Source organism: Erinaceus europaeus, chromosome 9, assembly GCF_950295315.1.
Source record: "Erinaceus europaeus chromosome 9, mEriEur2.1, whole genome shotgun sequence".
NCBI classification, from domain to species: domain Eukaryota; kingdom Metazoa; phylum Chordata; class Mammalia; order Eulipotyphla; family Erinaceidae; genus Erinaceus; species Erinaceus europaeus.
This window is the reverse complement of record NC_080170.1, coordinates 39,257,943-39,284,868: the sequence shown is the minus strand read 5'-3', so window position 1 is coordinate 39,284,868 and position 26,926 is coordinate 39,257,943. Positions and strand designations below refer to the sequence as shown.

Genomic DNA, 26,926 nt, shown 5'->3' with positions numbered 1-26,926 from the left:
TGGGAGGGCCAGGAGTACAAGGATTGTGTGGGTGCAATGTTGGGGAGCCAGCGGAAATAGGCTGACTTACGAGAACCAGCTGCACTCTGCTACCATAGCCAACTTCCACTTTGCTCCAGACGTTTTCACTTTCAGGGTGTCTGGTTCTGAGTCAAGATTCCTCCTTCTGGATGAGGGACTTTCCAGAAGGACCACAGCAGCTTCCCTATCCAGGATGTTCTGGATCTGGGCTGCCACTAGACTTTGCCTGACTCTCGGGTGAGGATGGATGTGGTGTCCCTGTGGAGCCTGTTTTTCTGGGGAGGTAAGTGGGGGTACTGGATGGTCTGTGTCCAGATTACTGAAGGCTTCTCCCTAGAGTGCCCCTAGATACCCCCCTGAGAGACTAGAAAGGGAGGGAGCTGAGATCAGACACATGTGAAGAGATGGAGGTGCCAGACAGGGTAGGAGGCATCTGTGTGACATGAGCTGTGCTGTGACCCCAAGTCCCCTTTTGGGGTAGCCATCCCCTCCACCCCACACCACATATAGATACGCTCTGAGGACTGCCCAGGGATCTCCACACAGCCCCTGCTGGAGCCAGTCCCCTGTGCTCCTCCTACCTCAAACCCTGCTCTCCCCCACAGGGTAAGCCCCACCAACCACCCAGCAGGGCTCAGCCCCCCAGACTCAGGATCTATCAATGCAGTGACACACCCAGCCAAGAATTGTGACCTTCCTAGGGACACCTGCCCACACACCCCACATCTGAGTGTGACTGCTTCCTCTATGAAGCCCCTATGATAGCCCATTCCTCTCCTTGTACTCATGACATCCCACCTCTCTTCTTCAGACAGCCCCACCTCACCCTTTTTCCTTGATCTGGATGATTGTCATAATCTCAGCTGAGCCATTTCTTTTCTGAGTTTCTCAAGGCTGGATGAGGCCAGGCACCCCCCCCCCATTCTCCCACGTGCCCCTTCCGTACCATGTCCCTGGCTTAAGGTCCCCAGGCTCTGCACACTCCTTACTCTTGAGTGTCATTCCAGATCTGGTTGGCTGGAGGGAGGGGGGAGCATGGGGAGGATCCAGGAGGGAGGAGGTTCACTGGACAGTGACGGTTCTCTGCTCTCTCAGCACTGCTGCCCAGAACAGTGACAGCAATCCATGTGCATGGCCGAGTGGGGGGCTCAGCTCTGCTGGTGGCAGAGCACCCCCCTGGCTTCCACATCCGAGAAGTCATCTGGAGATCACTCTGGCCTTCTGAGGAGCTCCTGGCCACCTACTTCCAGGGCTCCCCCGAAACCCTTTACCACTCCCGCTTCCTGGGCCGGACCCAGCTTCACAGCAACCTCAGCCTGGAGCTGCAGCCTCTGCGGGCCGGAGACAGCGGCAACTTCTCTGTGCTGTTGGTGGATTCGGGGGGCCGGGCCTGGAGCCAGATGCTGCAACTCCAGGTGTACGGTGAGTGCTTCCTGCTGCCAGGGTCTAGGGTGAGTGCTCCCAGTAGTCACCTCCCCACAGAGCTGGGCAGGCATGTTGCATTCCATTGGCCCAGAAGACTGGCTCCTGAAACCACTGGCCTGTGACCTCAGGACTGATTCAGAGAGCTCCTGAAGCCACATCTGAGAAGCCTTGGGCTCACATGTGAGCTCTGCCAGCCAGCCGTTATCCTAGTCTAAACCCCAACTCTGTCCTCCCATGCTCTCAGCCTTCAAATATGGCCACTACACTTCCTTCACAGGCTCTCCCAGTCCTTTGTCATTACAGAACAAGCCAAACAAAAACCTGCAGGCTAAAACCATTTTATGGGACCAGGTAATGACATACTCAGTAGACCATGTTAACCATGCTCAAGGACATCAGTTCAAGCCCCTGGTCCCCACCTGTAGGGGAGAAGCTTCATGAAGCAGTAAAGCAAGAATGAAAAATCTCTTCTCTCTTCTCTCTCTCTCTCAATCTCTCTCTCTCAATCTCTTTCTCTCTCTCAATCTCTCTCTTTCAATCTCTTTCTCTCTCTCTCTCTCTCTCAATCTCTCTCTCTCTCTCTCTCTCTCTCTGTCTCTCTCTCTCTCTCTCTCTCTCTCTCTCTCTCTCTCTCTCTCTCTCCTTTCACCCTCTATCAAAGAAAATGACCAGAAATGGCCACTAGAAACAGTACAGTCATCACCAATGGGATGTGACTTAACAAGATTCAGCTTGGGAGGAACTTCAGCTTCCTATGAGCTGGATTACTGGGTTTGGATGAGCCTTTCTCTCCAGCAGGTCTACCTACATCCCCTTCATCATCATTATTACCACCACACCACCTCCACCTCCACCTCTACCATCACCTCCATCATCATCACCACAACCACCTCCATCACTACCTCCACCTTTACCACCACCACCACTATATTTTTGCTGGTCAAGAAAAAAAAAAAAAAGCCTCTGGTTGTCATTTATCTCATTGGTGGCTCCAGATGGATATATAAATAGCTCCCAAAGCATTATTTTTTAAAAACCTAGGGATTTAGATAGAGTTAGAGAGCGAGAAAATCTTTGAAGTTTTAAGAACAGAGCATAGGGGATAACAACTGGAAGAGGGGAACAGTCATGGAAATAAAGGTAGTAAGAAAATTGGAGGGGGCTGGGCAGATATGCCTCTAATTAAGCACACTTGCTACCATGCTTGAGGGCCTGGGTTCAAGCCCTCAGTCTCTACCTGCAGAGAGGAAGCTTCATGAGCAATAAAACAGGGTGCAGCTATCTTTCTTTCTGTCTTCCTCTCTTGCCCTCTCTATTTCTCTACCTCAACCATAAAAAATAAACTTCTAAGTCATTTTCACATTTAATCTATTTTTATTTGTTTTGGGTAGAGACAGAGAGAAATTGGAGGCTTGAACCTGGATCCTTGCTCAATGTAACTAGAGCACTCTACTGAGTGTGTCACTGCCCATGTCTGGCCCCATAATTTTTTTTTTTTTTTTTTTTGCCTCCAGGGTTACCATTGGGGTTTGGTGCTTGCACTACAAATCTACTGCTCTTAGAAACCATTTTTTTCCATTGTTGTTGTTCTGCTGTTGTCATTGTTGGATAGGACAGAGAGAAATTGAGAGAGGAGGGGAAGACAAAGAGGGGGAGAGAAAGACAGACACCTGCAGACCTGCTTCACTGCTTGCAAAGCAACCCCTTGCAGGTGGGGAGCCGAGGGCTGGAACCAGGATCATTGTGCTGGTCCTCGCGCTTCACACTATGTGCACTTAACTAACCCAGTGCACTACCACCTGGCCCCCAATTTTTAAAGAAAATTTGAGAGGAGAGACCTCAGTCAACAGCTGCTCTGGGGTGAACCACTTGGGGTCTGGGTTTGCAAACAGAGAAATGTGTTCCAGATTCACACAGCCCAGAGCCTGGTGTAGCAGGACCCTCGCCTGTCACCCCACCCCATCCCTTATGTCCAGTGACCTGGTGCAGTCAGCAACCTGCACAACCTCACAGGCACCCAGGAGCCTTCCTGGTTCTGAGCCTTAGTGGCACACAAGTGAAATGAAAGCAGTGATGAGTTGATACATGCAGCCCCCATGCTGTTAGGCTCAGAGATGCCTGTTGTCAGGCTCTGAATTACAGATTTCAGGGAAATCACTGTTCTATTGCTCCTAAACACAGAGTGATTAACAGCTAATTTCATAAAGCTGCCAAGCACCATCCTTGGGAGCTCTACTTTGACAATAGATGGGAGTGATGTGAATAAGCAGGTCCTTGACTAGCAATGGCAACTGGGGGCTCCCTCCATGTGGATGACATTTGGAGGCATCAGCATGTCCCCTTAAGCAACGTAAGTCTCCTCCCTCCTGTATATTAGTGGGCCCAGCAAATTTCCCCTTTCTTCATCTCACAAATCCTGCCAGATCAAGCTGGCATTAATGAGGTTTTGCTCAGCTTGACATTGGAACCCTAGAGGGGACGAGTCCCCTGTGGTCACCAGAACATTCTCCTGCCAGAGGCAGGATTTACTTATCTTGTGTATCAGAAAGGGGACCCACAGTTAATGTGTGGCTCAGGTGTCTAAGCACCCAGGCCACACCCCCACCCCCCTCTATCATTGCCGCCGTGGTCTCTCCTTTCTGATGATTGTCTCTGTTATTAAAAATCCCTTGGCAAACTATCTCTCCCACCAGACAGACTCTAAGCTCTTTCCATAAATGCTCCCTAAATGCTGGCTGTCTCTGTGTCATCTGCCAAGGAAGCTACTATGACAGGGGACAGAGTCACTGGAGAGATGGCCTGAAAAGGAGAGAGGGAGGTGCTTTGGAACAGTAGGCTGAGGAAGACGTCCACACCCTGGAAGTTGAACTGAATGCAGATTTGGAACAGGGGAAGCCTAGTGAGAAATGACATCAAACCTGTGGGCCTCAGACTGTCATCCCTGTAACACACCTTGCTGTACCCCACCCCACCTCCAGATGCAGTGCCAAGGCCGGTGGTACAAGTGTTTGTCGCTGTTCCAGGGAACACACAGCCCCCTCAGACCTGCCAGGTGTTTCTGTCCTGCAGGGCCTCCAACACCAGTGACATCACTTATAGCTGGCAGTGGGAGGGGCCCACGGACATGGGGGTGGAGCCTTCTGCTCTCTTCATGGATGGCAGGGTGCTGAGGGCTTCTCTGGGACCCAGAGACCAGGGCATGACCTTCTCCTGTATCGTGTCCAACCCCATCAGCTGGGACGTGACCACAGTCACCCCCTGGGAAAGCTGCCACCGCCAAGCAGGTATGTGAGGGACAGGTGGGGGGCTGAGGGTCTGGGAAATCCTGGCCACACCCCACCCTAACCTGGCCCTCCTTATCCAGCTCCAGGGGGCACCTCTTATAAAGACATGCTGTTGGTGGTGTTGCCTGTGTTTCTGCTCCTGGCCCTGGCCATCCTCCTGTCTGCCTGGCACTGTGGACTCTGCTCAAGTAGGTGACAGGGGTGGGAGCTGTGCTCTGGGGGTGGGGAGGGCACTCACACAGAGTCCAAAACCCTTCAAAGGCAAACTAGGGTCACCAACTGGTGCCCAATGTGGTCTCTGGACAGATGTGTAAAGGGTGTGCAGTGAATGTCTGGGCACACCTTCTCTCTCGCCATCACTTCTAAGAAGCATCCTACCCAGGTGCAATAGAGAGGGCTCCTTCATCAGAGCAGAGTTGTGGTCATGGAACCCCACAGTGGGGTTGTGTCCCAGGAGACAAGGCTGCACAGAGCTGGGGCTGGTTCCAGAGAGTTCTATCTCTAAGGCAGTGACCCCCCCAGCCCTCATCCAGAGACTGTGTCCCCCAGTAGGGCTCTGTCCTTCCCTGAGCCCCAGATAGATCCCAGGATCATGGTGAGAAGGTGGAAGTCAGGACGCCAGCATCTTGTGTTTCATTGATTTTATTTACCTGTAATTGGTAGAGCACACAGGGTCCACACACCATGTGGGGTTCAGTGGCTTTGATGATAATCACAAGGATGTGTACTCCCCTCAGTCAGTCTGAGAACACTCCATTGCCCTGCAGAGAAAGCCCAAAGCCCTCAGCTGTCACCTCAAGCTTTCAGCCATCACCCCAAACTTCATTCATCACCCCAATCCTCTCAACCATCACCTCAATCGTTCATCTACTACCCCAAATTCCTTAACTGTTACTTCAGATGCCTCAGTCACCACCACTGGATCTTTCAGCCATCACCCCCACAAACTCAACTGTCACCTAGCCCCCTCAGTTGTCACTCCAACCCCTCAACTATTACCTCTAGCCATTTAGCCATCATCCTGAATCCGTATACCCTCAGCTGTCATTCCCCACTCCAGTCACCCCTCAAGCATCACCCCAGTCCCCTGGCCATCATTCCTAATTGAATGCACTGGAGATATGTTCTTGCTATTTTGCTTTCCAGGGAGAAAGAAGGATACAGGCTCTGACAGAGTGGCCCAAGACACAGAGACACCCCTGGTATAGGACCAGCAGAGGAAAGACACACTGCCAGGCACATGACACAAGTAAGTGGCAACTGTGACCAGAGTCACCAAGGCCCCCTACACACTGGAGCCCAAACCCATAAGCAGCCTGGCAGCTGTCACTGGAGGCCGTGGCACAGCCCACAAGCCAGAATCTGCATTCTCACCTCTTCTGTGTGTGTCCTGGCTCTGCCCTAGGCAAGAGTTGGCAGGACACACCAAGGGTCCTGGGGCACTCTAGAGTCTGGAGACATGTGTGCCTTTCAACAGCTCAGCTGGTAGAGCCTGGGGACACTCACCCCTGCCTTACCCCTCACACACACAACGCAGGAAGCACTGAACTCATCCCCAAAATTCATATGTTGGAGTGTTGACTCCCAACATCACAGAATGTGACTGTGGAGGCAGGTCTCGGGGCCTCCTCTGTCCACACCACCAGGAAGAACTTTCTAGCAAATGGGGAAATCCTAACTTGAAATTTCATTCCTTAAAGAGCAGAGTGAACTAAAGTAAAAGCAGCCAGGAAGGGCTCTCTAAGCTGTCACAGCTGGTGTTTCCTGTAGAGAAGACCTGCTTTGCCTCTCTCCTCCCCACTGCTCTCAATGAGTTGCTCAGGGAACCTAACGGAACTGAAAAAGGAGAAACTGACTGAAGCACTACTGCCAGAATAGCCCACAAATAAATGGGAAATCATAAAACTGGTGACCTTAAGGCCCATGCTACTGAAAGCATCGTGATCTCTAGAATGATTCAGAATCCTGGAAAAAACACTTGTATCCCTGAAGGTTTTTTGGATTCATGCCACAGAATAAATAAGCTCTGGTTTGAATGACAGTAATGGAAGGAATTTATTAGAAAATTGTGCACAGATCAGAGAACCAAAGAAACCACTGACGACCAATCAGACCAAAGCGAGGCAGTGTTCTACACCTACCCATGCCACAGTGAATCTTCTCTGCCAGTGGCTGGCATGTCTAAGGAGACAGAGTGGCAGCCAACAGTACTAGGGCCCAGGGTGTTCCCCTGGGGAATGGAAGGAACTATAAGCCCTGACAGAAGGCTGATGGTTTGACAAAGAACAAGATTGAGTCCCAAAGAAACCGATAGTCTGCTCTTGCTGATAAACATATTTGGTCTATCAGAGCTCTGTTCCCAAGGCCATCAGTTCCAGGGAATGGGGAAGGGCCTGGCTCAGGCTCAGAGTCAGCTGGCAGGACTGAAGGATCAGGAGCAGAATAGGAGTCCTGGGCACTTGGCACTTGAGTCTCAAGTGTGTGTGCGTTGTTAAAATTTCAGACGGCTCTTGCCGGGCGGGTTAGCTTCACGGGCGGGTAACAGAGACATAAGGCTGGGCAGGGAAGCTGTATTTCTTTATTCAGGAACAACGATTCATAAACTAAGACAAACTAATCACCAAACAGAACTCTGCTGTCTCTTTGCAGCGGCGCAAGCACTCTCTCTTACTCTGGAACTCAGGAACCCAGGAACTCTGTCACTCTGGAACTCTGGCGGGTTTCCTTCGGGGCGGGGCCAAGCAGGCCCGCGAAATTAACTGGACTGATGCAATTCTCTTGGCGGGGGAGAACTACCCAATGTAAAGCATACAACAATTCCCCCTTTTCTTTTAACTAAATGGCTACAGTATCAAGGGTGTGGGGTGAACAGAAACATATATCATACAGGCATTTTTTAAAAAGAAACTGGCACAAACATGGAGAAACATGCAAGCAAATAACAAGAACCAGCGTGTTGCCAAGGGAAGGCCTGAGGGGGCCATATCTGCCTCTGTGGGCTAAACTTTATCAGCTTAAAAAAAAACATTTCTTGCCTCTGGGGGGCTACTTGCCTTGACGGGCATTTGCATGGGGGCGGGGAACGGCCTAGAGTCCCAAAGGCAGCTGGCTGCAACTTACTTGAAACAAAACTTGTTATTAGCATATCTACTGCACGATCCAACGTTTCTAATAGAGAAGGAATTTGAGACTTTTACATATCAACAACGTCTTTTAACCTTTTGTTACACCCATTCAAGATGGAGACACACCCTAGGTGTGGGCAGGAGAGGAAACCTCAGGCATGAGAATAATTAGCATAGCCATTGTGCGATCTACCATTTCTAATAGAGAAGGTAATGGAGAGTTTTACATATCAACAAGTCTATTTAACCTTTTGTTTAGACCAACTTAGTTAAAATATATTGATTGTTAACTAATTTTTACCTCAGACTTTAAATGTAAGTTAATTTTTATCTTTATGAGAATTACGTTGAAAACCTTTTTCATTTAACTTTGTCTAGTAAGAATTTAGCCTTAAAGTTACTGTTTACCAAACTTTAAACATATACATAAACATGGTCATTAATACACAAGGAGAGAAACCTTTGTTACGAAGACATGTCATTTTAAACACGAATTTAAATCTATACTGTCTTAGTTGTTGGGGGGGGGGGTTCACCATCCGGAGGTGGCTTCCCGCGCAGCTTCACTTTTAGGAATTGCAGGTTGTGATCTCTGCACAAATCTCTGCGTACTCCAGCTTGTCTGTCTTCAGACCGGACCGGCGGCTGGAGATCTCATGTGCCCAGTTTCGGCAGGGAGCCCGGGGGTCTGGGAGGCCCGGGATGGTTCCAGAATTCATAGCAAGAGGGCAGGCAGGCCAGTTTTGTAGAAGGTGTGGGCCTAGGTGCCCAGGGGTGGCGGCCATGATAGGCCGCCGCGGCCCTGCCCCATGGCCCTGCCATGTCTGCTGCCCTGTTCGCAGTGGTCGAGCAGCATGGAGGGATCACGCGTCCAGTGCCCTGCGCCACGCGGTGGAGAGCCGGCTCCTGTGGGCTGGCCTCGGGCTCTTGCGTGTTGGCATCGGGCTCCAGCACGTTGGCATCGGGCTCTAGCGTGTTGGCATCGGGCTCTAGCGTGCTGGCATCGGGCTCTTGCATGGTGACATTGGGCTCCTGCGAGCTGGCGTCAGCCTCCTGCGGGCTGCGGGGCTGCGGGGCTGCGGGGCTGCGGGGCTGCGGGGCTGCGGGGCTGCGGGGCTGCGGGGCTGTGGGGCTGCGGGCGCGGTGCGCGGGGTTGTCTGGGTGCAGCCGGCTGGCTGGCTGTTTAACCAGGTGGAAACGGCAGCTCCGCGCCTCGCCTCCCTCCCGCTGGCTCTTCCCACTGGCTGTTCTGAGTTCGCCCGAGCGAGTGGAAACCACAGAGTGGTCCAGAGATAAATGTTCCAGAAACAGCAAAACAGTCTCATGAAGAAAGAGCAGAGGCCTTTGGAGACCTCTTCACAAGCAGAAGAGAAGGCCATAGTGCATAGGTAGCCAAATTGTCTTTACTTATCTGAGAGATGCGCAGGTCAGGTCCACGTGGGTGCCATTTGTTGTTAAAATTCGTAAGGCTCTTGCTGGCCGGTCTTGCTTCACAGGCGGGTAACAGAGACGCGGAGACAACGGCTGGGCAGGGAAGCTGTATTTCTTTATTCAAGAACAACGATTCATAAACTAAGACAAACTAATCACCAAACAGAACTCTGCTGTCTCTTTTCGGCGGCACAAGCACTCTCTCTCACTCTGGAACTCAGGAACCCAGGAACTATGTCACTCTGGAACTCTGGCGGGTTTCCTTCGGGGCGGGGCCAAGCAGGCCCTCGAAATTAACTGGACTGATGCAATTCTCTTGGCGGGGGAGAACTACCCAATGTAAAGCATACAACGTGTGTGTGTGTGTTCTAACCAGGTGCCCACCAGCCACCCATTCTGGGACCTCCAGCAATGCCTGTCATTGGAGAGCAGATTCTTCTCAACATGAGTCCTGAAAGCACAGGCACACAGCCCCTGTCCAGAGGATTACAATAAACACACACCCACACCCAGCCTGGGACTGTTTGCTGCTCTGGTGCCCCCCACGGTCTAATCCACATGGAGTTTCTGCTCCTTCATCTGAAATTTTCTCCTTCTTCTAGAACTCTCTGAACACTTTCCAGGATCCCAGAATCTTTGTCTCAATAAGAATCCTGGGACTTTCTCCATTTCTCTGTCCTATCCAAGAACAATGGCATCTATAACAACAACAATAACAACCACAACAAAGGCAACAAAGGGGGAAAAAATAGCCTCCAGGAGCAGTGGATTCGTGGTGCAAGCATGGAGCCCCAGCAATAACCCTGGAAACCAAAAAAAAAAAAAAAAATGAATCCTGGGACTTCATAAGCTTCTGTCATGGGTTCATCCTCCTCCCAAAACTGGCAGTGCCTCAGGGGAGGGTGGAATTCTGAGCTGTGCCCATTCCCATGGGTGGGCATGATGACAGCACCAAGTCCTTGTAGATCCCCAAAGTAACTAGGCAGAGACTAGAAAAATTAACTAGGTCTCTACAGTTTCTTCCCAGCCCTGGAGACACACCAGAGAATCCCAGTGGATGGATGCCCCCTAAGAACATGCAAATGAGGGACCAGGTGATGGCACATCTGGTTAAGCATACATGTTACAGTGCACAAAGACCTGGGTTCAAGCCCCTGGTCCCCACTTATAGGGGAAAAGCTTTGCGAGTGGTGAAGCAGTGCTGCAGGTGTTTCTCTGTCTCTCTCCCTATCACCCCCTTCCCTCTTGATTTCTGGTTGTATCTTTCCAATAAATAAATAAAGATAATTTTTAAAAACTATTTTTAAAAAGAACATGCAAATGATAGAAGCAGTGTTCAAGAATTGGGGCCAGAACCAGGGAAGGGGGTGGGTCATTACCACACAAAGGCACATGACTGGCAGTAGGAGGAAGACCACCAGCTGTGTCTCTGAGGATGGCAGGAATCAGGAGGTCTCTGAGGCTCCTCATGGGTCTGCATCACGGTCCCAAGGCCCATCCAAATGTCACAAGACAGTTGTTAACAGCAGGCATTATGGGAATTAAATTTTATTACTTCACAGTTAAATCAATGATATGAATCGGAGAAGGTGCTCAGACTCACCACACCCTAATTAATCTCCAGTTTACAGGTGTCCTCCCCAGCACGGCTGTTCCACCCACCCCAACACTCAACAGAGTCATTGGGGGAAATGGAAAAAGACCCAAGAGATCACCAAGCAAAGTCTCCTAGCAGAAACTTTCCTTCTTCCTTACCTGGGTGTGACAATGACTTCAACCCAGAATTTAACATTTCCCTGCTGAATCACCTTAACTGGAAATGATTTCCAGAGTCTCTACAACCTCTCCTGCTATTTAACAAGCTTCTCCAGTGAGCTTCCTGCAAGCCTCCTGCTCATCCTTGCATGGAGGTCATGTCTACATGGCTGCCTGATTCTGAATAGGGACAATGATGTCACTGGTACACCTATGCAGCTGGTTGCCATGGTCCCTCTCTGTCCTGCAGGAGGCTCTTCCTCAGACTGGGATCTCCCAGGCCTCTTTCCTCCTGCAAAAGGAATTAAAAAGTGAGTTGCAGCTGGAAGTGTGTTCAAGAACAAGTTCACAGGCAAAGGGAAGGCAGGTGCTCCTGCAGATGTCAGCCCTCACCCCCACCCACACAGTCACCAGCCATGACACCCTAAGCAAATACCCAGGCTGTCAGAAAGGGCCTTGGTGATGCACAAGGTTTGGGCTTCCCCACTTCAGTAACTGGAATCCAGATACTTCTGTACACATACACACTAATATGGAAACAGGTGCTTTAGGAAGGTTGGCTTCTCCTCCAAGAGTGAGACACATAAAAGAGGCTGGGTGGGGGGCTGGGTGGTGGCACACGTGGTTGAGCACTCACATTACAGTGCACAAGGACCTGGGTTAAAGTCCTCAGTCTCCACCTGCAGGGGAAAGCTTCAGGGGTGGTGAAGCAGGGATGCAGGTGTTTTTCTTTCTCTCTTCCTTTCTATCTCTCCCCACCCCTTTCAGCGACTGCCTCTCTCAAGTAAATAAAGATAATAAAAATATTTTTAAAAGAGGCTGGGCTCTCAGTATCTAGGGCATGATCAAGGACCCAGGCACAGGAGCAGCTCACAGGTGCCCAACCAGTGTGTGTGTGTGTGTGTGTGTGTGTGTGTGTGTGTACAACCGTCACCAGAGGCAGAGGAGTCTAGGGAGGCTGGAGAGTGGACACCCTCCCTGCAACTGGGAAGCAAAGGAGGTGTTGGGGAACAAAACAAAATGGTTAAGATTTCTCTCTCTCTCGCTCTCGCTCTCTTCCCCTCTCTTTCTCTCCATCACTGGGGATTCACTACTGAAATGTAGATTGTGCCTATGACAAAGAAAATGCACAGTCCAAGTGAGGATCTTGTCTGTCTAGACAGAAGTTTCTGGAATGGGCGTTTGGGATGGTAGAAGCAACCCCTTCAGGAAAAAGTTGGGAGATTCCCAGAATATCCCAGAATGCTGTGGGAGAAATTCAAGAGTCAAGGAAACAGTCCCATGGGCTAGCATCACACAAGGCTGCATCTGAATCCCAAGTATCACCCGGTGGTTTGGGAGGGAGTGCCTAGCCCCTCGGGGCCTGGCTTCACAAAGAGGGGGAGGGGTGAGCAGGACGTCACAGGACTCCTGGCAGAGTAACTTTATTATTCTGGCACTTAGGTCTCCAACCCAGAGCTGGCTGGAGCTCTGTGCACAGCAGTTGAAAAGGAGTGCACGGTGTGTGTGTGTGTGGGGGGGGGGTGTCTAAAAAGAAGGTGGAGAAAGACAGTGAGAGAGGTGTTGTTTTCCAGAACAGAAAAGGGGTTCCAGGACTTCAGATCCACCCAAAGGGGTTACCCTGGGAAGGGGTCGAGCTGGGCGGGTCGTAGGAGAGGATGTGGAACTCCAGGGTACCCCGGAGACACACATCAGCCACCCCCCAGGTGGAAGGACAGCCACTGCAGTCGCGTCTTACAGCTTCTTTATTGTGCTAACTTGCCTCCCTGGGCTCGGATCTCACACTCAGAACAATTCCGCACCCGCCCACCGGGCGGGCCTCACGGGGTACCCGAGCTCCAGGCCCTCTCCAGCCTTCTCCCGGAGCCTCTGCGCGGCGTAGGGAGGGCGCGGGCCACAGTCCTAAGCCTTCGCGCCCCTCCCACTGCGGGGAGGGGACTCTACCCGACGCCCTGTTGGTTCCCCGAGGGGGCGGACTCCAGCCCCAGCCCCGCGCGTCGCCAGCCAGAGCGCGGGTACCGCCCCCCCCCGCGCGCGAGTCCCCACGGCGGGCTCAGACCGCACTGCCGGGCCAGGGCGCAGCGGCGCTCACACCAGGAGCCCGTCCTTGCGGGGCAGCGGCGCCTGGGTGCTGTCGGGCTCGGCGCTCTGGACCTTGATGTAGACCGGGGCGGGGCCTGCTTCGCAGGCGGCGGTGCGGGACGCCAGGGCCAAGTCCTCGGGGCCGCCGCAGGGCGGGGGCGCGTACTGGCGGCGCAGGGAGCGGCGGACGTTCTGCGTCGGGTACCCCAGGAGCTGGGTGACGCGGCTGCCGCGCCCGCTGGCCTTGCACCCGGGCGCCACGGCGTCCTCTCTGTGGAAACAACAGGCGCGGGTGAGCGGGCTCCCGCGGGCGCGCGTGGCTCGGCCTGGGCACAGCGGGCTCCGCAGCTGCTCCCGTGCCCCCGCCGGCCCCGCCTTTCTCGGCTGCACCTGCCTCACCGGCGGGAGATCCGGACGCCGCCGCAGCCTCCGACGGGGCCTGTGCCCGCGCGTCTGGACAGCTCACTCGGCCCGCCGGGCCCTTCCGATGGCCTCGAAGGCCAGCCTCCCCGGGAAGGGTACCTGGGGAGGCGAAGGTCACGCTCCCCGGGCTTCCTTCTCCCCCCTCCTTTCTCCTTCTCTCCTTCCTTTGTCCTTCCTCCCTTCCATTTCTCTCTTCCCTCCTTCTTTCATTCCTTCCTTCCAACTCTACCCTCACCTGGTCTCACCTCTCTCCTCTCTCACTTGCCCTTGCTCGCCATCTCCTCCTTCCCAGGGCTTTGCAACCATTAGCACTGCTAGGCTGGCTCTACATTTAGCGCTAGTTGGCCTCTACTGTAAGTTACTGTCGCTACTCCTACACTAACTCTTCTTAAATAGCATGTCCAGAGTTCTGACCGGCGCGGACAGGAAACGGGGAAAGGGGAGGAACGCAGGGCCCTGCCCTCCAGGAGCGTACAATCTAGACAGCCGGAGTGACGGACAGGAGGGCGGGGAACAGGGGAGCAGAGTGGGGGAGAAGCCATGCGACGAGAGCAGGTCGGCATGCTGCGGTCCCGGCGCTCCACGGCGCTGGCAGGTGGATGGCGGGCGGGCGGGGGTGAAGAGGGCAGGGCGCCGGTCCCGGCTCCCTCGCATGCAGCATGCATCAGGTTTTACCTGATCTCGCTAGCCAGGTCGCCGCAGGCCCCGCCGCCGACCCCGCCGCCGTTGCCGTAGCCGAAGGCCCCGCGGGTGCCGCCGGCCCCGGCGCCCCCGCAGCAGCAACAGATGAGCCCCCAGATGCCCATCATGAGGCAGGCCAGCATGAGCAGCGAGCCCAGCACGGCGCCGACGATCATGCCCACACGCCGCGAGTCTGCGGAGAGAGGACAGACTCAGCGCCCCGCAGCTCCGGCTGAGGAGGAGGCGGTCCCCCTCCCGGGGTCTCCCACCAGGGACGCCAGCGAAAGGGCTAACCCGCCCCGCTGCTGCTGCGGGGCCCCTCTCTCGGTGGCCCCTCACCTACCTGATACCTTCACCTCCACCACGCACACGCTGTAGCCCACGTGGTTGGCCACCGTGCACTGGTACAGCCCGTTGTCCTCTTGGGACACACCCTTCAGCACCAGGTCCCCGTTGTTCAGACCTGGAACAGCACGAGCCTCAGGGACACACCGAGAAGAGGGGGGCTGCCAGCGCCCCGCTGCCCTTCCAGTGAGAAGGGCAGGTGGGCAGGTGATTCACCTCCCCACCTGAAAGGCACAGGGACCCAGCCACAGGCATGGTTAGCAAGATTTGTGACCTGGGGGAAACAGGTCCGAGTTCAAAGGTGGAGGATGGAGGAAGACCCTATGCAGCTTGGAGGTCCCCAGCTCTGCTGCTGTAGGACATGCTCTGAGCCCCCAGCCCTACACCCAGCACCCCCCCCCCAAGCTCAGAAGCCTGATGTCTGCCCTCTGCATTTGCAGGGAACACCTGGTATTGCTGGGTCAAACCTTTACAGGGGATCCACTACCAATTCAGCTGCACTTTCCCCACTAGCCCTGCAGCTCTAGGCTGGCTCCCTGTTCTTCCCAGAAATTGGAGTCTCTAAGAAGGTGTATCCCAGAGGTCCCAGTTTGCCCCACATGCCCCCTGCCAGTCTCCCCATCCCACTCTCACCTTGGTTGATGGAGCCGTGGAAGGACTCCTGGTAGGACAGCTCAGAGTGGAAGCTGTGCTGGGAGTGGTAGGAGCCAGCGCGGTAGGGGTGGGTGTGCCCGCTGATCTTGGCCCACTTGTAGGACAGGGGCTGGGTGCCCCCATTGGCAAAGCACTTGAGCACCACGTCGTTGCCATGAGCCATGTGGCCCTCAGTCCAGCACATAGGCACTGCTGGCCGCGCTGGGGACAGGGAAGAAAAAAGAGGGAACTAGAGTGAGATGAGCCAGTGGGGAGCTGACAGCCAGGAAAGGGGGCAGCCCCAGAGCACCCTACCTACCTTGCACCGTGACGATGACCTTGCGGGAAGCCATGGTGGTCTTCTTCACCCGACACTCATAGGTGGCTGTGTCGGACACCTGCAGGTTCATGAGGTTGATGGAGGCGTCATACTGGCTGGGGTCTGAGGCTGCAAAGCGCACCCGCTGCTGCAGGTGAGGCAGGTTGCCGTGGTTGATCCTCTTGTCCTGGTAGCTGAGGAACTGAGGTGGGAGGAGAGAGCTGGGTGAGCCAGCAAAGCAGCGGGGCCAGGCAGAAGTGTGGGTGGTTCCTCAAACTTGGGGAGATTTCGATTTTCCCAGATGATGGGGGTGGAGGCTGCTGCTAATCCATCCACTGGCTTCATCGAGGCAGAAGGGACAGGGCTCTCTGGAAAGGACCTGCCTCTCACCCTGTTTCAGTCCCCAACCCATCATCCTGGGGACAGGGAGTGGGGGGGGGGGGGGCGCCTCAGCCAGCGGTACTCACAACGTTTTCCCTGTGGGAGGGATCTGAATTGACTTGCATCCACTCAATGTCCAGCCCGTTGGGGCCATAGTCCTCGGGGTCCAGGATGTAGGGACAGCCCAACCTCACATTGTCACCTTCTGCCAGGTACAGGATCTCCTGGCCATCCCCGTTGATCCGCACAGCGGACAGCAGTGCTGGGAAGGGTAAGGGAGGTGGGGCAGAACCAGGGCTGTGGATCAGCCCTCATTCTCTGTGTGGGTGGCCGGAGGAGGGAAGTCCCCAAGGAAAGAGGAGCTGCTCCTAGTATGTGTGGGTTGACAGGTGCCCATTTGCATGTCCATGCTATGTCCATGGCATCTGACCTGCACCATCAGGCACTGCGTATGTGAGCGTGTGTGTGTGTGTGTGTGTGTGTGTGTGTGTGTGTGTGTGTGTGTGTGTGTGTGTATGAGGGACAAGTGTGGGGTATGAGTGTGTACAGCGTGTCTTTGGATTGGTGTGTGTATGGAGCATGAGAGTTTCACACATGTGTATGAGTGCAGGTGTATGGATCTAGGAAGGGTGTGTGCATGTGAGTGTGTTCAGGGGCATGTGAGTTTGTGTGTAAGTGGAGGGGTATTTGGGAGCATGGTGTGTGCCTGTGGGGTGTGTATCTGTGTGTAGCACTGTGGGTTGTGCCCTGCATGTGAGCTGGGGTTCAGTTGGACTCCCTGTCACTCTCCAGGGCCCCTCCCACAGCCCCACTGAGTCAGCCCTGGGTGAGGAGCCAGGGCGAGCTGTTCTCCCTCCTTATGCCCGGGGCTAGTGCACCCCAACCGGTTGAACCTATGAGGACAAGTAGGGACTGTGCCCAGCACCCCAATCCTGGCAGGCGAAATGGGCAGTCTCTAGCCTCCTGCAGCCCCCCTCAGCCTGAGACCACTGCACATTCAGAGTCACACTTACTGACAAACAAGCCTAGAGATGCCAGGATCACTGTAAAGCCACCTCTCCCTCCCACCCTACATGTGCACAGGAGCACACACAGCCAGATGGCAGGCACACAGCTCCTGGCCCTAGATCTCCTGGGAGGCAGGAGGCTCTAACGGATCCCATGGCCTACACCCAGGGGGCAGGAGAACTCCAGCTCATATCAAGATAAGGATCCTGTAGCTGTGTGCCAGGTCCTGGGGCCCCAAAATTAGAGCAGAGCTCCTCCCAGACTGTCTGCCAGGAGGCCTCCACCAGCCATGGGGTTGTCCCTGCCCCATAGTGAGGGGAGTTGGGGGGGCCTAGAGAAAAGGGGGTGCCTGTGGAGTATGGGCAGCTCAGTCTGCTATTCCACTGGAGGACACCACGCCCACAGCTGCCTCTCCCCAAGCTTTCTCAGCTTCCTCCCAAGGTCCCCATCTCTCTGAATCTCTCTGTGGGGAAGGAAAACCTTCCAGGAAATACAGAAGGATGGCAAAATACAAGTGGGGGGAGCATCATTCCAGGAAGGCAGCAGCCCTCAATCACAGAGGACTGGGATTCCTCCTGGTATAGTGTCCCCTGTCTACCCTGCCTCCTGGGGGTTACCTCAGTTGTCCCTCGTGAGCTTGCCAGCTGACTAGAGCTGGACCCTCCCTCTGGCATAGGGGTACCAAGTGGAGGGAGGGAGAAGTTCTGCAGAAACACCTGCCACCCACATAGGGAGGTTCTGGGTGCCCTTCCCCAACACATCCAAGCCTCCCTAAGGGTCTCCCCACCACCACTCAGCTCTTAGCAGACAAACAGGGTGCTTCAGCCATCCTGCCCAAGAGATGGTCCCTCACACTAACATACACTCACACACATTCTCACTCCAAGTCCCCCAACCACCCCCCCACACCTCCTCCAGAGCTCAGAGCCTCCCACAGAGCCTGGCCCTGCTGGGACTTGCCCACCTGGCAATTTGCTCTCTGATCCAGAACCTGTTCCTTTCTCCGGGTGTGCCCCAGTGGCTGGGGGTGGTGGCACTGGGACACCCCTGCTCTCCAAGTCCAAGACAATACAGCCTCCCTGACCCCACAGCAGTGCCCCTAGCCTGGTTCAAGCCCCACTCTTGAGAGATGCAAAGAACATCTAGTGAAGACTCCTCCCCACCCACACGCCTCAAACCCACAAGCACAGGCTCTCCTTTCCCAGAGAGTCAGTCTCTGGGCCAGATCCAAACGGGTGCAACCAGGGGTGACAGCACGAACACAGCTCTGCCACTGCCCCCACTGTGCCCCTCTACATGGCCGACACCTGGCACCCTGTGCCACCCTACCTGGGCTTAGACACACTAGAAGAAGGTGGAGGGCTCCTCGGACTCCCATGGTGCTGGCTGGGTGTCTCTGCAGCTGGGTGGATCTCCCTAGGGCCGGGCTAGGGCAGGTGGTATGGGGGTGAGGAGACTGGAGGGGAGCGAAGCCCAGACACTGCCCGGGGTGGCAGGAAGGTGCAACGAGTACTGGCAGGGGTGCCGCAGGAGTTATTTCTATGGAGGGAGGGGGCCCTGTCTCCGCCTTGGGGAGGAGTCCCTAGAGCCCTAATTATCGGGGTGACAGAGTGGCCTACCCAGGCATTATCCAGCCCGCGCCCAAGCTCTTCCCTGTGCCAAGAGGGGCGCAGGGTGGCCAGTGGGACTAGTAATTAGGCACCTGTTAAAGTGCCACTTCCTCCTGGCCCATCCTGGGGTGACAACAGAGCCCTGCTGACCGCGTCCATCTGGACAGTACCCACCACTCATTTGCTGCTGCTCCCCTGGGAGAAATGGGGAAGAGGAAGAGACTAAGAAGGCTGGGCCTGGAGGGGTTAACACTGACTGCCCAGCCCCCACCCCACTATCCCTAGCCTTGCAGGGGGGACCCCAGAAAGCATAGGGACCCCTGAGATTAGGTGTAAGGGATGGAGACATTGGGCTGCAAAGAAACACCCCAAATCCCACCCTCCCCAGGATTCTGGGCTTTCAAAGCCTAATGGGGAATGGGGTCTCCCTCTGTTGTCCCCCAGGAACAATGTCCCCTGCCTAAAGTCATACCTGTATATGGGAGTCCCTGGGAGCAGGACTGTGATAGGGGAACCCCATTCCACACAGAACTAAAAGTCAGAGCCCCAAGGGTAATGGTGGGGGGCTGAGGACATGCAGGACACAGGTAGAGAGGGACTCTTTCAAGGGGTCTGTAAGGACCCTCCAAATTTGGTCTGGGTGACTCAGTCACATGGCCTGGGACAGCCCCCCTGACTCCAGGCCTGCTCCTGAGGCAGCGGTGGCAGTGGTGGTGGTGGTGGAGGCAGTGGGGTGGGGGTTTTCCAGACCTGCCCCTCCAGGCAGGGGCACAAGGAGGGCCAGCGGGATAACTGGTGATGTTGTCCCCCCACCCCCATTGCAATGCAGGGAAAATGTGATCAATTAGGAAGCCAAGTCCACCCCTTCCCCTTGCCTCCTGCACTCCCAACAATAAGAGGTGCCCTGGAGGGAACAACTCTCAGGAGGAAATGAATATTCACATTTCCGTGTTCACTGTGGGGTTTATGGGAGAGCCACACTCTGAATGGTGGGTCATTATCCCAATTCAGCTGGGGAAGTAGAAGCTTAGAGACTCAGGGATGGGGATCCAGCCATACTGTGCTCCCTGCATCCTGATTCAGTCCAGAGGTCTAGAGAAGCAGCTGGTAACTGGGGGTGGAGGCTGGAGGGAAGCAGGAGGATGAGGAGAGGGATGGGTTGAGGCTGTGGTTGTCTGGATCCCAAGTTCAGACCTACAGTTTAACTGGGTCTAAGCAAATATTAAAATTGGGGTGAAGATGAGGCCTGGGTGGTAGCAAGAGTGAATTAGTTGAGGTTGTGATATATTTGAGGTTAGGGTTGCAGTAACTGACTGGGGTTCATGGCCTGGTTTGTGTCAAGAAAAAGAATGGGATCCTACTTTTCTAGGGGTCCTGCTGGCATGCTGGAGGGGAGGGCTAGAAGGAAACCTGGGTGCCAACCTTTTTTAAAAAAATAATTTAATTTTTAAAACGTTATTTGAGGGGGTCGGGCAGTGGCACAGAGTCAAGCGCACATGGCACAAAGCACAAAGACCAGCATAAGGAGCCCCTGGCTCCCCCACCTGTAGGGGAGTCACTTCACAGGCAGTGAAGCAGGTCTGCAGGTGTCTGTCTTTCTCTCCCCCCTCTGTCTTCCCCTCCTCTCTCCATTTCTCTCTGTCCTATCAACAACAAACATCAACAATAACAATAATAACCACAACAAGGCTATAACAACAAGGGCAACAAAAGGGGGGAAAATGGCCTCCAGGAGCAGTGGATTCATGGTGAAGGCACTGAGCCCCAGCAATAACCCTGGAGGCAAAAAAAAACTTTGATAGGACAAAGAAATTTAGAGGAGAGAGGGAAATAGGAAGAGAGACAGAGAGACACTTGCAGACCTCCTTCACCACTCCCAAAGCCTTCCCCTGTGAGTGGGAACTAGGGGCTTGAACCCAGGTCCTTGTGCACTGTAATGTGTGTGCTTAACCAGGCGCCAACCTTTCCAGATGGGATGTAGATGGGTTGAAGTGATATGGTGGAGAAGCCAAGCTCAGAAGCAAGGTTCCCATTGCATCTACAAAGACCCCCCAGCTTCTATGAGAGTTGCCTGGAATGCCCATCTCTGACTGGGAGAGGAGCAATGGAGATGGAGCCCCCAACATCTGGGGGAAGAGTTTCAAATGTGCTTCCAATTCAGGTGAAAGTTGCAAGTGAATTAATTCCATAATCCAGGAAACCTGAAACCAGAAACTCCATCCCTACTCAGTATGACTCTCAAAAAGGCCTTTAGGGTGGGTGCATGCTGGAATAAAAGGGCCCTACCATGAAGGTGAACAAGAATATTGAGTCCTCGTGGGGGATTTGGAGGAACAGAGAGCCACAGTGCTTTTAAAGGAGCTGCCCCCAAAGTCCCAAAAGGCCCTATCAGGTTCACCTTTGAGTCAGAGGCCCAACTTTCCTGAGTTCAAGGTGCCCCTGTGAAAGGGTTTGCAGCCCGGTCCCCACCACTACCACCACCACAGCCTGCCCTGTGTCCTGAGGCTGGTGAAGTGAGGACAGTGCAGCAGCTCTCTGCCCTCACAGCAGCTTGAAGCCAACACTATCTCAAAGAAGAAAGGTGTCTTCTCCAGAGTCTCTACCCCAGCTCCTCCACCTCCCTTCTCCTCACTCTCTACCCCACCCACCTCCTTCTCAGGTCCCATAAAGGTCTGCACCAAGACTACCGGGCTCCCTCTGTGCTCCAAGGAGAAGGGCTGGGAGAGATAGTGGTTTAGAAAGGCATCTAGAGGGCCCCTCCAGCCACTCAAGAGATAGACCCCAGCTAGGGGTTAAGGCCTCCCAGAAAGTCTTAATGTTTCCCTGTCCCAAATTTCTTGAAAAGTCTATTTCTCTCATGGGATAATACTCCCACTCCTGTTCACCCCAGTTGAGTTGTGTTTGCTTGTGGTCTTGGAGAGAGAAATTCAGAGACTTAGGCTGAGAAAGGACAGAGCCTGCAGGGATTGGAGGGGACAGAGACCCAGGGAAGCCAAGATTCAATGTCCTTCCCACCCCAACACTTCCAGATGGGGTACACTTATGTGTGTGATCGAGCAAATATACACATTAGTGCACACATGTGCACAGACATGTACACTTAGACTTGTGCATGAGGTCCTTCAGGCAACATCCCCTTCCAGCAACATATCAGCCAAAACCCACAGGTTGGGTCTTCACTGTTGGCCCCCTGGGCATGGAACTTGGTCTCCCCCCTACACAGACACACACACACACCTTCTTTTTTAAAAAATTTTATTTTAATTTTATTTGCCACCGGAGTTATTAATGGGGCTCAGTGATTGTTCAGTGAAGCCATTCCACCCTGTAGCCATTTTCCCTTTTTCTTTTCTTTCTTTCTTTTACTTTTTAAAAGTTTTTTTCTTTGTTTTTGTTTTATTTATTTATTAGTTTTGTTTTTGATTGTTAGATAGGATGGAAAAGGGAACGGAGAGGGAGAGAGAAAGAGAGGTAACTGCAACAATGCCTCACTATTCATAAAATTTCCTCTGATAGGTGGGGACCAGGGACTTAAACATAGGTCCTTGTGCATGGTAACACGTGTGCTCTACCAAGTGTGCCACTGCCTGGCCACACTTTTCTTTCTCTTTTCTTTTCTTTCCTTATCCTTTCTTTCCTTCTTCTGCTTCTTCTTCTTCCTCTTCTTCTTTTCTCTCATCATCATTAGTGCCTCACCTCTCTGTGCTTTCTCAGATAGACACACACACATACACACAAAAAGAGGGGGGGGAGAGAGAGAGAAACAGCATGCAAGTGTCCCCCAGGGCAATGAGCACCTGGCTCAAACTTTGGTGACAAAGCACATAACCAAGCAGGCGCACTATTGAGGTGAGCTGTCTTTATGGCCCTGAACTTGATCTGTCTTTACAAAATGCCTGGTGGGACAGGGGACCAGCCAGGGACTGGTACCACCCCATGACACAAGAGCCTTTAAATAAAAACCCTCACTGAGGGGAAGGGGTGATCTGTCCTAAAGGTGGGGTCCTACCAACCAGCTAGGAGTCATGCTAATGATGAGTTTCTGAGGGCTGAAGCTCAGGACTGTCCTGCCATCAGCCATCTCAACCAGGTCAGAGCCTGGGGTGGACCCCAGCTCAGATGGCCATGCTGGGTTTGTGTGTATATGAAGTGTGTGTGTGCATCTGCCTTCATTCATGAGTGTGTGTATGTGTGCAAGGATGGAGACCTGTGATAGATGAATCCACTGTCCAGAGACACTCTGACCTTGAGATATGCAGAAATGCAATGCCCCCTGATTTTTCAGGGGCTCCACAAACCCTCAGAGCACCAGGCCCTCACAGCACCCTGCCTGGCTGGCTGGCTAAGCCAGGGTGTGTGTGTGTGTGTGTGTGTGTGTGTGTGTGTGTGTGTGTGTGTGTGTGTGTTGGGTCCTTTTCCCACTAAGTGCCCTGACCAGCTGGCACCCTGTTTGTTTCCTGTTGCCAGGACACTAGGAGAAGAATGGAGCCTGGAAGTGGTGCCAGAAAGGGTGGGGCTCCCAGACTCTGGGACAAAGGAACTAGGGACAAAGTGAAGGTTTCCACCTTCCCCTGCTCTTTCTCACCACTAGCTTCCTGCTGCCCCCTGGAAGAGCCCTGTTTCCTGAACATGGCACCTCTGAGCAGGCTGGGTGCCCTGCACTGTCCTGGGTAAAGGCTGAGCTCTGACACACTCGTGGCCCCAGAGAATAAACTGTACTTCCCCCTACCCTCCACCCCCAAGCCAGGAAGGCAGGCGTGACTGACTCACCCTGGGAAGCCTGAGCCAGGCTGGACTGCCTTTGAGGTGCTGAGCCCTGTCTCTTAGGGTGCAAATTCAGGCTGCTCAATCCTCTGATCTGATCATACTTAGAAAGGACAGTCATGTGCCAGAGCGTCCCTGAGGTGCCCCCACCCCCAACCCCATAGCCTCTGGGGACAGTCCCCTCCCAGGACCTCACACAACAGCTCACTCTGGGTACACTCTCTTGCTTCCCCTCCATCCCACCCCTCAATCTTTGTCTTGGTGTCTCTTGAGTATATCACCCCAACTCTGCCCTGCCTCAGGGTCTTCAGTGGGTTTGTCATGTGGCCACTCCTGGTGGGACAAGCTAAAAGAAAGGCAGAGAAAGAGGGGTGAGGTGGTGGTTGTGGTGGCAGCGGCAGGTCTGAGAGAGGAGGCTGGGACTCTTTAAAATGCTCAAAACAAGGGCCGGGCAGTAGCGCAGCAGGTTAAGCGCACGTGGCACAAAGCGCAAGGACTAGCCTAAGGATCCTGGTCGAGCCCCCGGCTCCCCACCCACAGGGGAGTCACTTCACAGGTAGTGAAGCAGGTCTGCAGGTGTCTATCTTGCTCTCCCCTTCTCTGTCTTCCCCTCCTCTCTCCATTTCTCTCTGTCCTATCAACAATGAACAACATCAACAACAACATTAATAACCACAACAAGGCTACAACAACAAGGGCAACAAAAGGGGGGGGAAATGGCCTCCAGGAGCAGTGGATTCATGGTGCAGGCACTGAGCCCCAGCTATAACCCTGGAGGCAAAAAAAAAATGCTCAAATTGGGAGCCGGGTGGTAGCGCAGCGGGTTAAGCGCACATGGTACAAAGCGCAAGGACCAGCACAATGACCAGCATAAGGATCCCGGTTCAAGCCCCCAGCCCCCCACTTACAGGGGGTCACTTCACAAGCGGTGAAGCAGGCCTTCAGGCGTCTATCTTTCTCTCCTCCACTCTGTGTCTTCCCATCCTCTCTCAATTTCTCTTTATCCTATCCAACAATGACAGCAATAACAACAACAAAAATAATAATAAACAAGGGCAACATAAGGGAAAAAATAGCCTCCAGGAGCAGTGGAATCGTAGTACAGCCATCGAGCCTCAGCAATAACCCTGGAGGCAAAATAAATAAAATAAAATGTTCAAATCCAAAATCACACAGCTTTTGGGGGTGCTGGAGTCCCAGGGTGCTGGAATGGAACTGGTATGTTTTGACAAGAGTAGGTAGGGGTGTTTTAACCCTGTGGCAAGATGGGGAGAGATATTTCTGGTCCAGCCAGCCATCACCTCCCCACAGTACCCCTCCCCAACTTCCTGCAGAAGAGTGAGGAGTCCATAGTCTCACCCCCAGACTTGTTGTCTGGGAATCTAGCTTCCCCTCCACTGAATGGCTGCCACTCTCTTCACCCCAAGAGCCCCATCTGGCTTTGAATTCTCTGAACCCCTTTCATCCGAGCTAATCAAAGTGCTTTTACTGGAACCAATTAATGCCTGCTGTGACCCAAGTCTCTTGAGGAGGTTCTCTGGGTGCTGAAGGGACAACCCAGCACCCCCACTGAGTCAGGGACAGCTCAGCCACCAGGATGGCACTGAGTCATGTCAGTAAGCAACCATTTGTGCAGCAGGTGCAAAGGTCCTGGGGTAGCCTCTAAGTCATGGGACCAGGTGGCAGCAGGCTCACAGGATAAGAAGTCTCCCCAGAGTCGGGCAGTAGTGCAGCAGGTTAAGTGCACGTGCAGGTCTGCAGGTGTCTATCTTTCTCTCGCCCTCTCTGTCTTCCCCTCTTATCTCCATTTCTCTCTGTCCTATCTAACAATGATGACATCAATAACAGCAATAACAATAAAAAACAACAAGGGCAACAAAAGAGAAAATAAATTAAAAAAAACATTAAAAAGAAGAAGGAGGAGGAGAAGGAGAAGGAGGGGTGGGGGTATGGCATAATGGTTATGCAAAAAGACTCTTATGCCTGAGGCTCTCAAATCCCAGGTTCACTCCCCCACACCACCATAAGCCAGAGCTGAGCAGTGCTCTGGTAAAAAAGAAGGAGAAGGAGGAGGAGGACGAGGAGGAGGAGGAGGAGGAGGAGGAGGAGGAGGAGGGAGGAGGAGGAGAAGTAGAAGAAGGAGAACAAGAAGTCTCCCCAGAAGCAGGTACTTATGTGGAGGCAGCCCCCATGTGGGCTGGGTATCTGGCATAGTGCAGAAGGCCTGTAGAAGAAGGGACAAGGTCAGTAAGGATCCAACTTCAACTTCAAAGGCAGCAGCTGGGTGGTTTTTTCTTTGTTTTTGTTTTTGTTCATTTTTGGTTTTGCTTTATTTGTCTTCTATTTGATAAGATAGAGCGAAAGTGACAGGGGAGGGGAGATAGAGAGGGAAAGAAAAAGAGAGACACCTACAGTAACACCATTTCACTGCTCACGAAGCTTCCCTTCTGCAGATGAGGATGGGGGTATTGAACCCAGTCCCTTGTACTTGATAATGTGTGTGCTCAACCAGATGCACCACCACCCAGCCCCTGGGTGATCTATATTTATTTTCCTTTTAGACAATTAATATCTACAAGACAAGGCAGTAGGTGGTGTCCCTTGCAGCTTCCAGGAACCCTTCTCTAATCCCCATTGAACCCCTGGGCTGATCAAGTGGTTTAGCAGGACCCCCAAAGCTCACTTGCACCCCAGTGCCCCAGAAGAGAACAAGTAGCCTCCCTAGCAGGAAGGTCCACCCACAGCTCCCCTATGCAGACAGAGGCCTGTGAAGGCTGTAAATCTAGGTCCCACCTTCACCCAGCACACCAGGCTCTGCCCCCCTTTCTGGCCCCTGTTTTGACAGGGAACTCCCCTATAATTACCCCCCTGCCACTGGGGGTGATGAGGGAGGTTTATAAAAGTCGCGAGCTGCTTGCCTGGCTGTCCCACTTCCAGGTGTGAGCCTCTGCTGGCAGTCAGGCCCACTGGGGTGAGGGGAGAGAAGCAGTAGGACCTCTTGTCCACAAAGGGGTCAGGGAGGGGGGTTCTCCTGGCTGCCATCTCTGTACACAGAGCTTATGGCAGCTCAGACTGGCTACTGGCCTCCCAAGCAGATCTTACCCAGATGGCCCATAGTGCCTGTGCCCTGGCTGCACCAGGATTGAGTGTCACCACCCAGCCTTGAAGGCTGCAGGCAGTGACTTGGGGGGATGCTGACTTTGCTAGCTACCTGGACCCAGTTTCTCTATCTGGGTGGGACATGTCTCCCCAGGACCACAGATGCCTCCCACTACCCCCCCCCCACCCATGATTAAGGTAGAGGCTGGGTGCACTCCAGGAACCCAGAGTCTTTCTGAGTTTCTTGGATTCCTGAGACAGGCCAAACTCCTGGCCCCTGATCCTACAGCACTGAAGGAGACTCATTCTCACCCAGCCAGTGAACAACTGCAGGGGGCTGGACCTCTTCTCAGCAGGTGCTGTGGGGGCGGAGAAGGTGCCAGAAGCTATCCTGAGGACTAGGAAGCAGCTTGCCCACTCTCTCTGGCCTATGAAAGGAGGACTCTTGCCTGAGGCCCTCATAACTCAGCGTGTAAACAGCCAGGACGCTGGGCAGCTGTCCCCTGCCTCCTTGCTTGGGGGCAGAGTCATGGATGGAGG

General features: G+C 53.7%; 2 protein-coding genes across 5 annotated transcripts; one reads left to right on the top strand and one right to left on the bottom strand.

Annotated features, from left to right (window-relative positions):
- SLAMF8 (SLAM family member 8) lies at window positions 1-12,723 on the top strand. Of its 4 annotated transcripts, none has more exons than XM_060197704.1 (6): window positions 1-304; window positions 1,117-1,443; window positions 4,425-4,730; window positions 4,811-4,918; window positions 5,877-5,979; window positions 10,911-12,723. In XM_060197704.1, exons 1-5 carry the CDS (start codon window positions 265-267, stop codon window positions 5,936-5,938), a joined length of 843 nt encoding a protein of 280 aa, XP_060053687.1. In that variant the 5' UTR covers window positions 1-264; the 3' UTR covers window positions 5,939-5,979; window positions 10,911-12,723. The 4 variants fall into 4 exon arrangements, with proteins under 4 accessions (XP_060053687.1, XP_060053685.1, XP_060053686.1 ...); XM_060197702.1 differs by having other exon boundaries at window positions 10,303-12,723; XM_060197703.1 differs by lacking the exon at window positions 10,911-12,723 and adding an exon at window positions 6,431-6,771.
- Window positions 12,724-12,768: 45 nt separating this feature from the next.
- On the bottom strand, window positions 12,769-18,435 carry VSIG8 (V-set and immunoglobulin domain containing 8). Its single transcript, XM_007530603.3, has 7 exons — window positions 18,243-18,435; window positions 15,992-16,167; window positions 15,525-15,726; window positions 15,206-15,427; window positions 14,571-14,690; window positions 14,222-14,420; window positions 12,769-13,394 (listed from the first exon to the last, which is right to left on the bottom strand). The coding sequence occupies exons 1-7, from the start codon at window positions 18,289-18,291 to the stop codon at window positions 13,130-13,132; spliced, it is 1,233 nt and encodes a 410-aa protein (XP_007530665.2). The 5' UTR covers window positions 18,292-18,435; the 3' UTR covers window positions 12,769-13,129.
- Window positions 18,436-26,926: the final 8,491 nt, after the last annotated feature.

Excerpts from the sequence above, each read along its gene's own strand:
- SLAMF8 (XM_060197704.1), top strand. The coding sequence starts at position 265 with ATGGATGTGGTGTCCCTGTGGAGCCTGTTTTTCTGGGGAG. Across the intron at positions 305-1,116 it reads GAGCCTGTTTTTCTGGGGAG|CACTGCTGCCCAGAACAGTG; the intron begins GTAAGTGGGGGT and ends CTGCTCTCTCAG. Across the intron at positions 4,731-4,810 it reads AAGCTGCCACCGCCAAGCAG|CTCCAGGGGGCACCTCTTAT; the intron begins GTATGTGAGGGA and ends CTCCTTATCCAG.
- VSIG8 (XM_007530603.3), bottom strand. The coding sequence starts at position 18,291 with ATGGGAGTCCGAGGAGCCCTCCACCTTCTTCTAGTGTGTCTAAGCCCA. Across the intron at positions 16,168-18,242 it reads TCTAGTGTGTCTAAGCCCAG|CACTGCTGTCCGCTGTGCGG; the intron begins GTAGGGTGGCAC and ends TACCCTTCCCAG. Across the intron at positions 15,428-15,524 it reads GGTCATCGTCACGGTGCAAG|CGCGGCCAGCAGTGCCTATG; the intron begins GTAGGTAGGGTG and ends CCCTGTCCCCAG.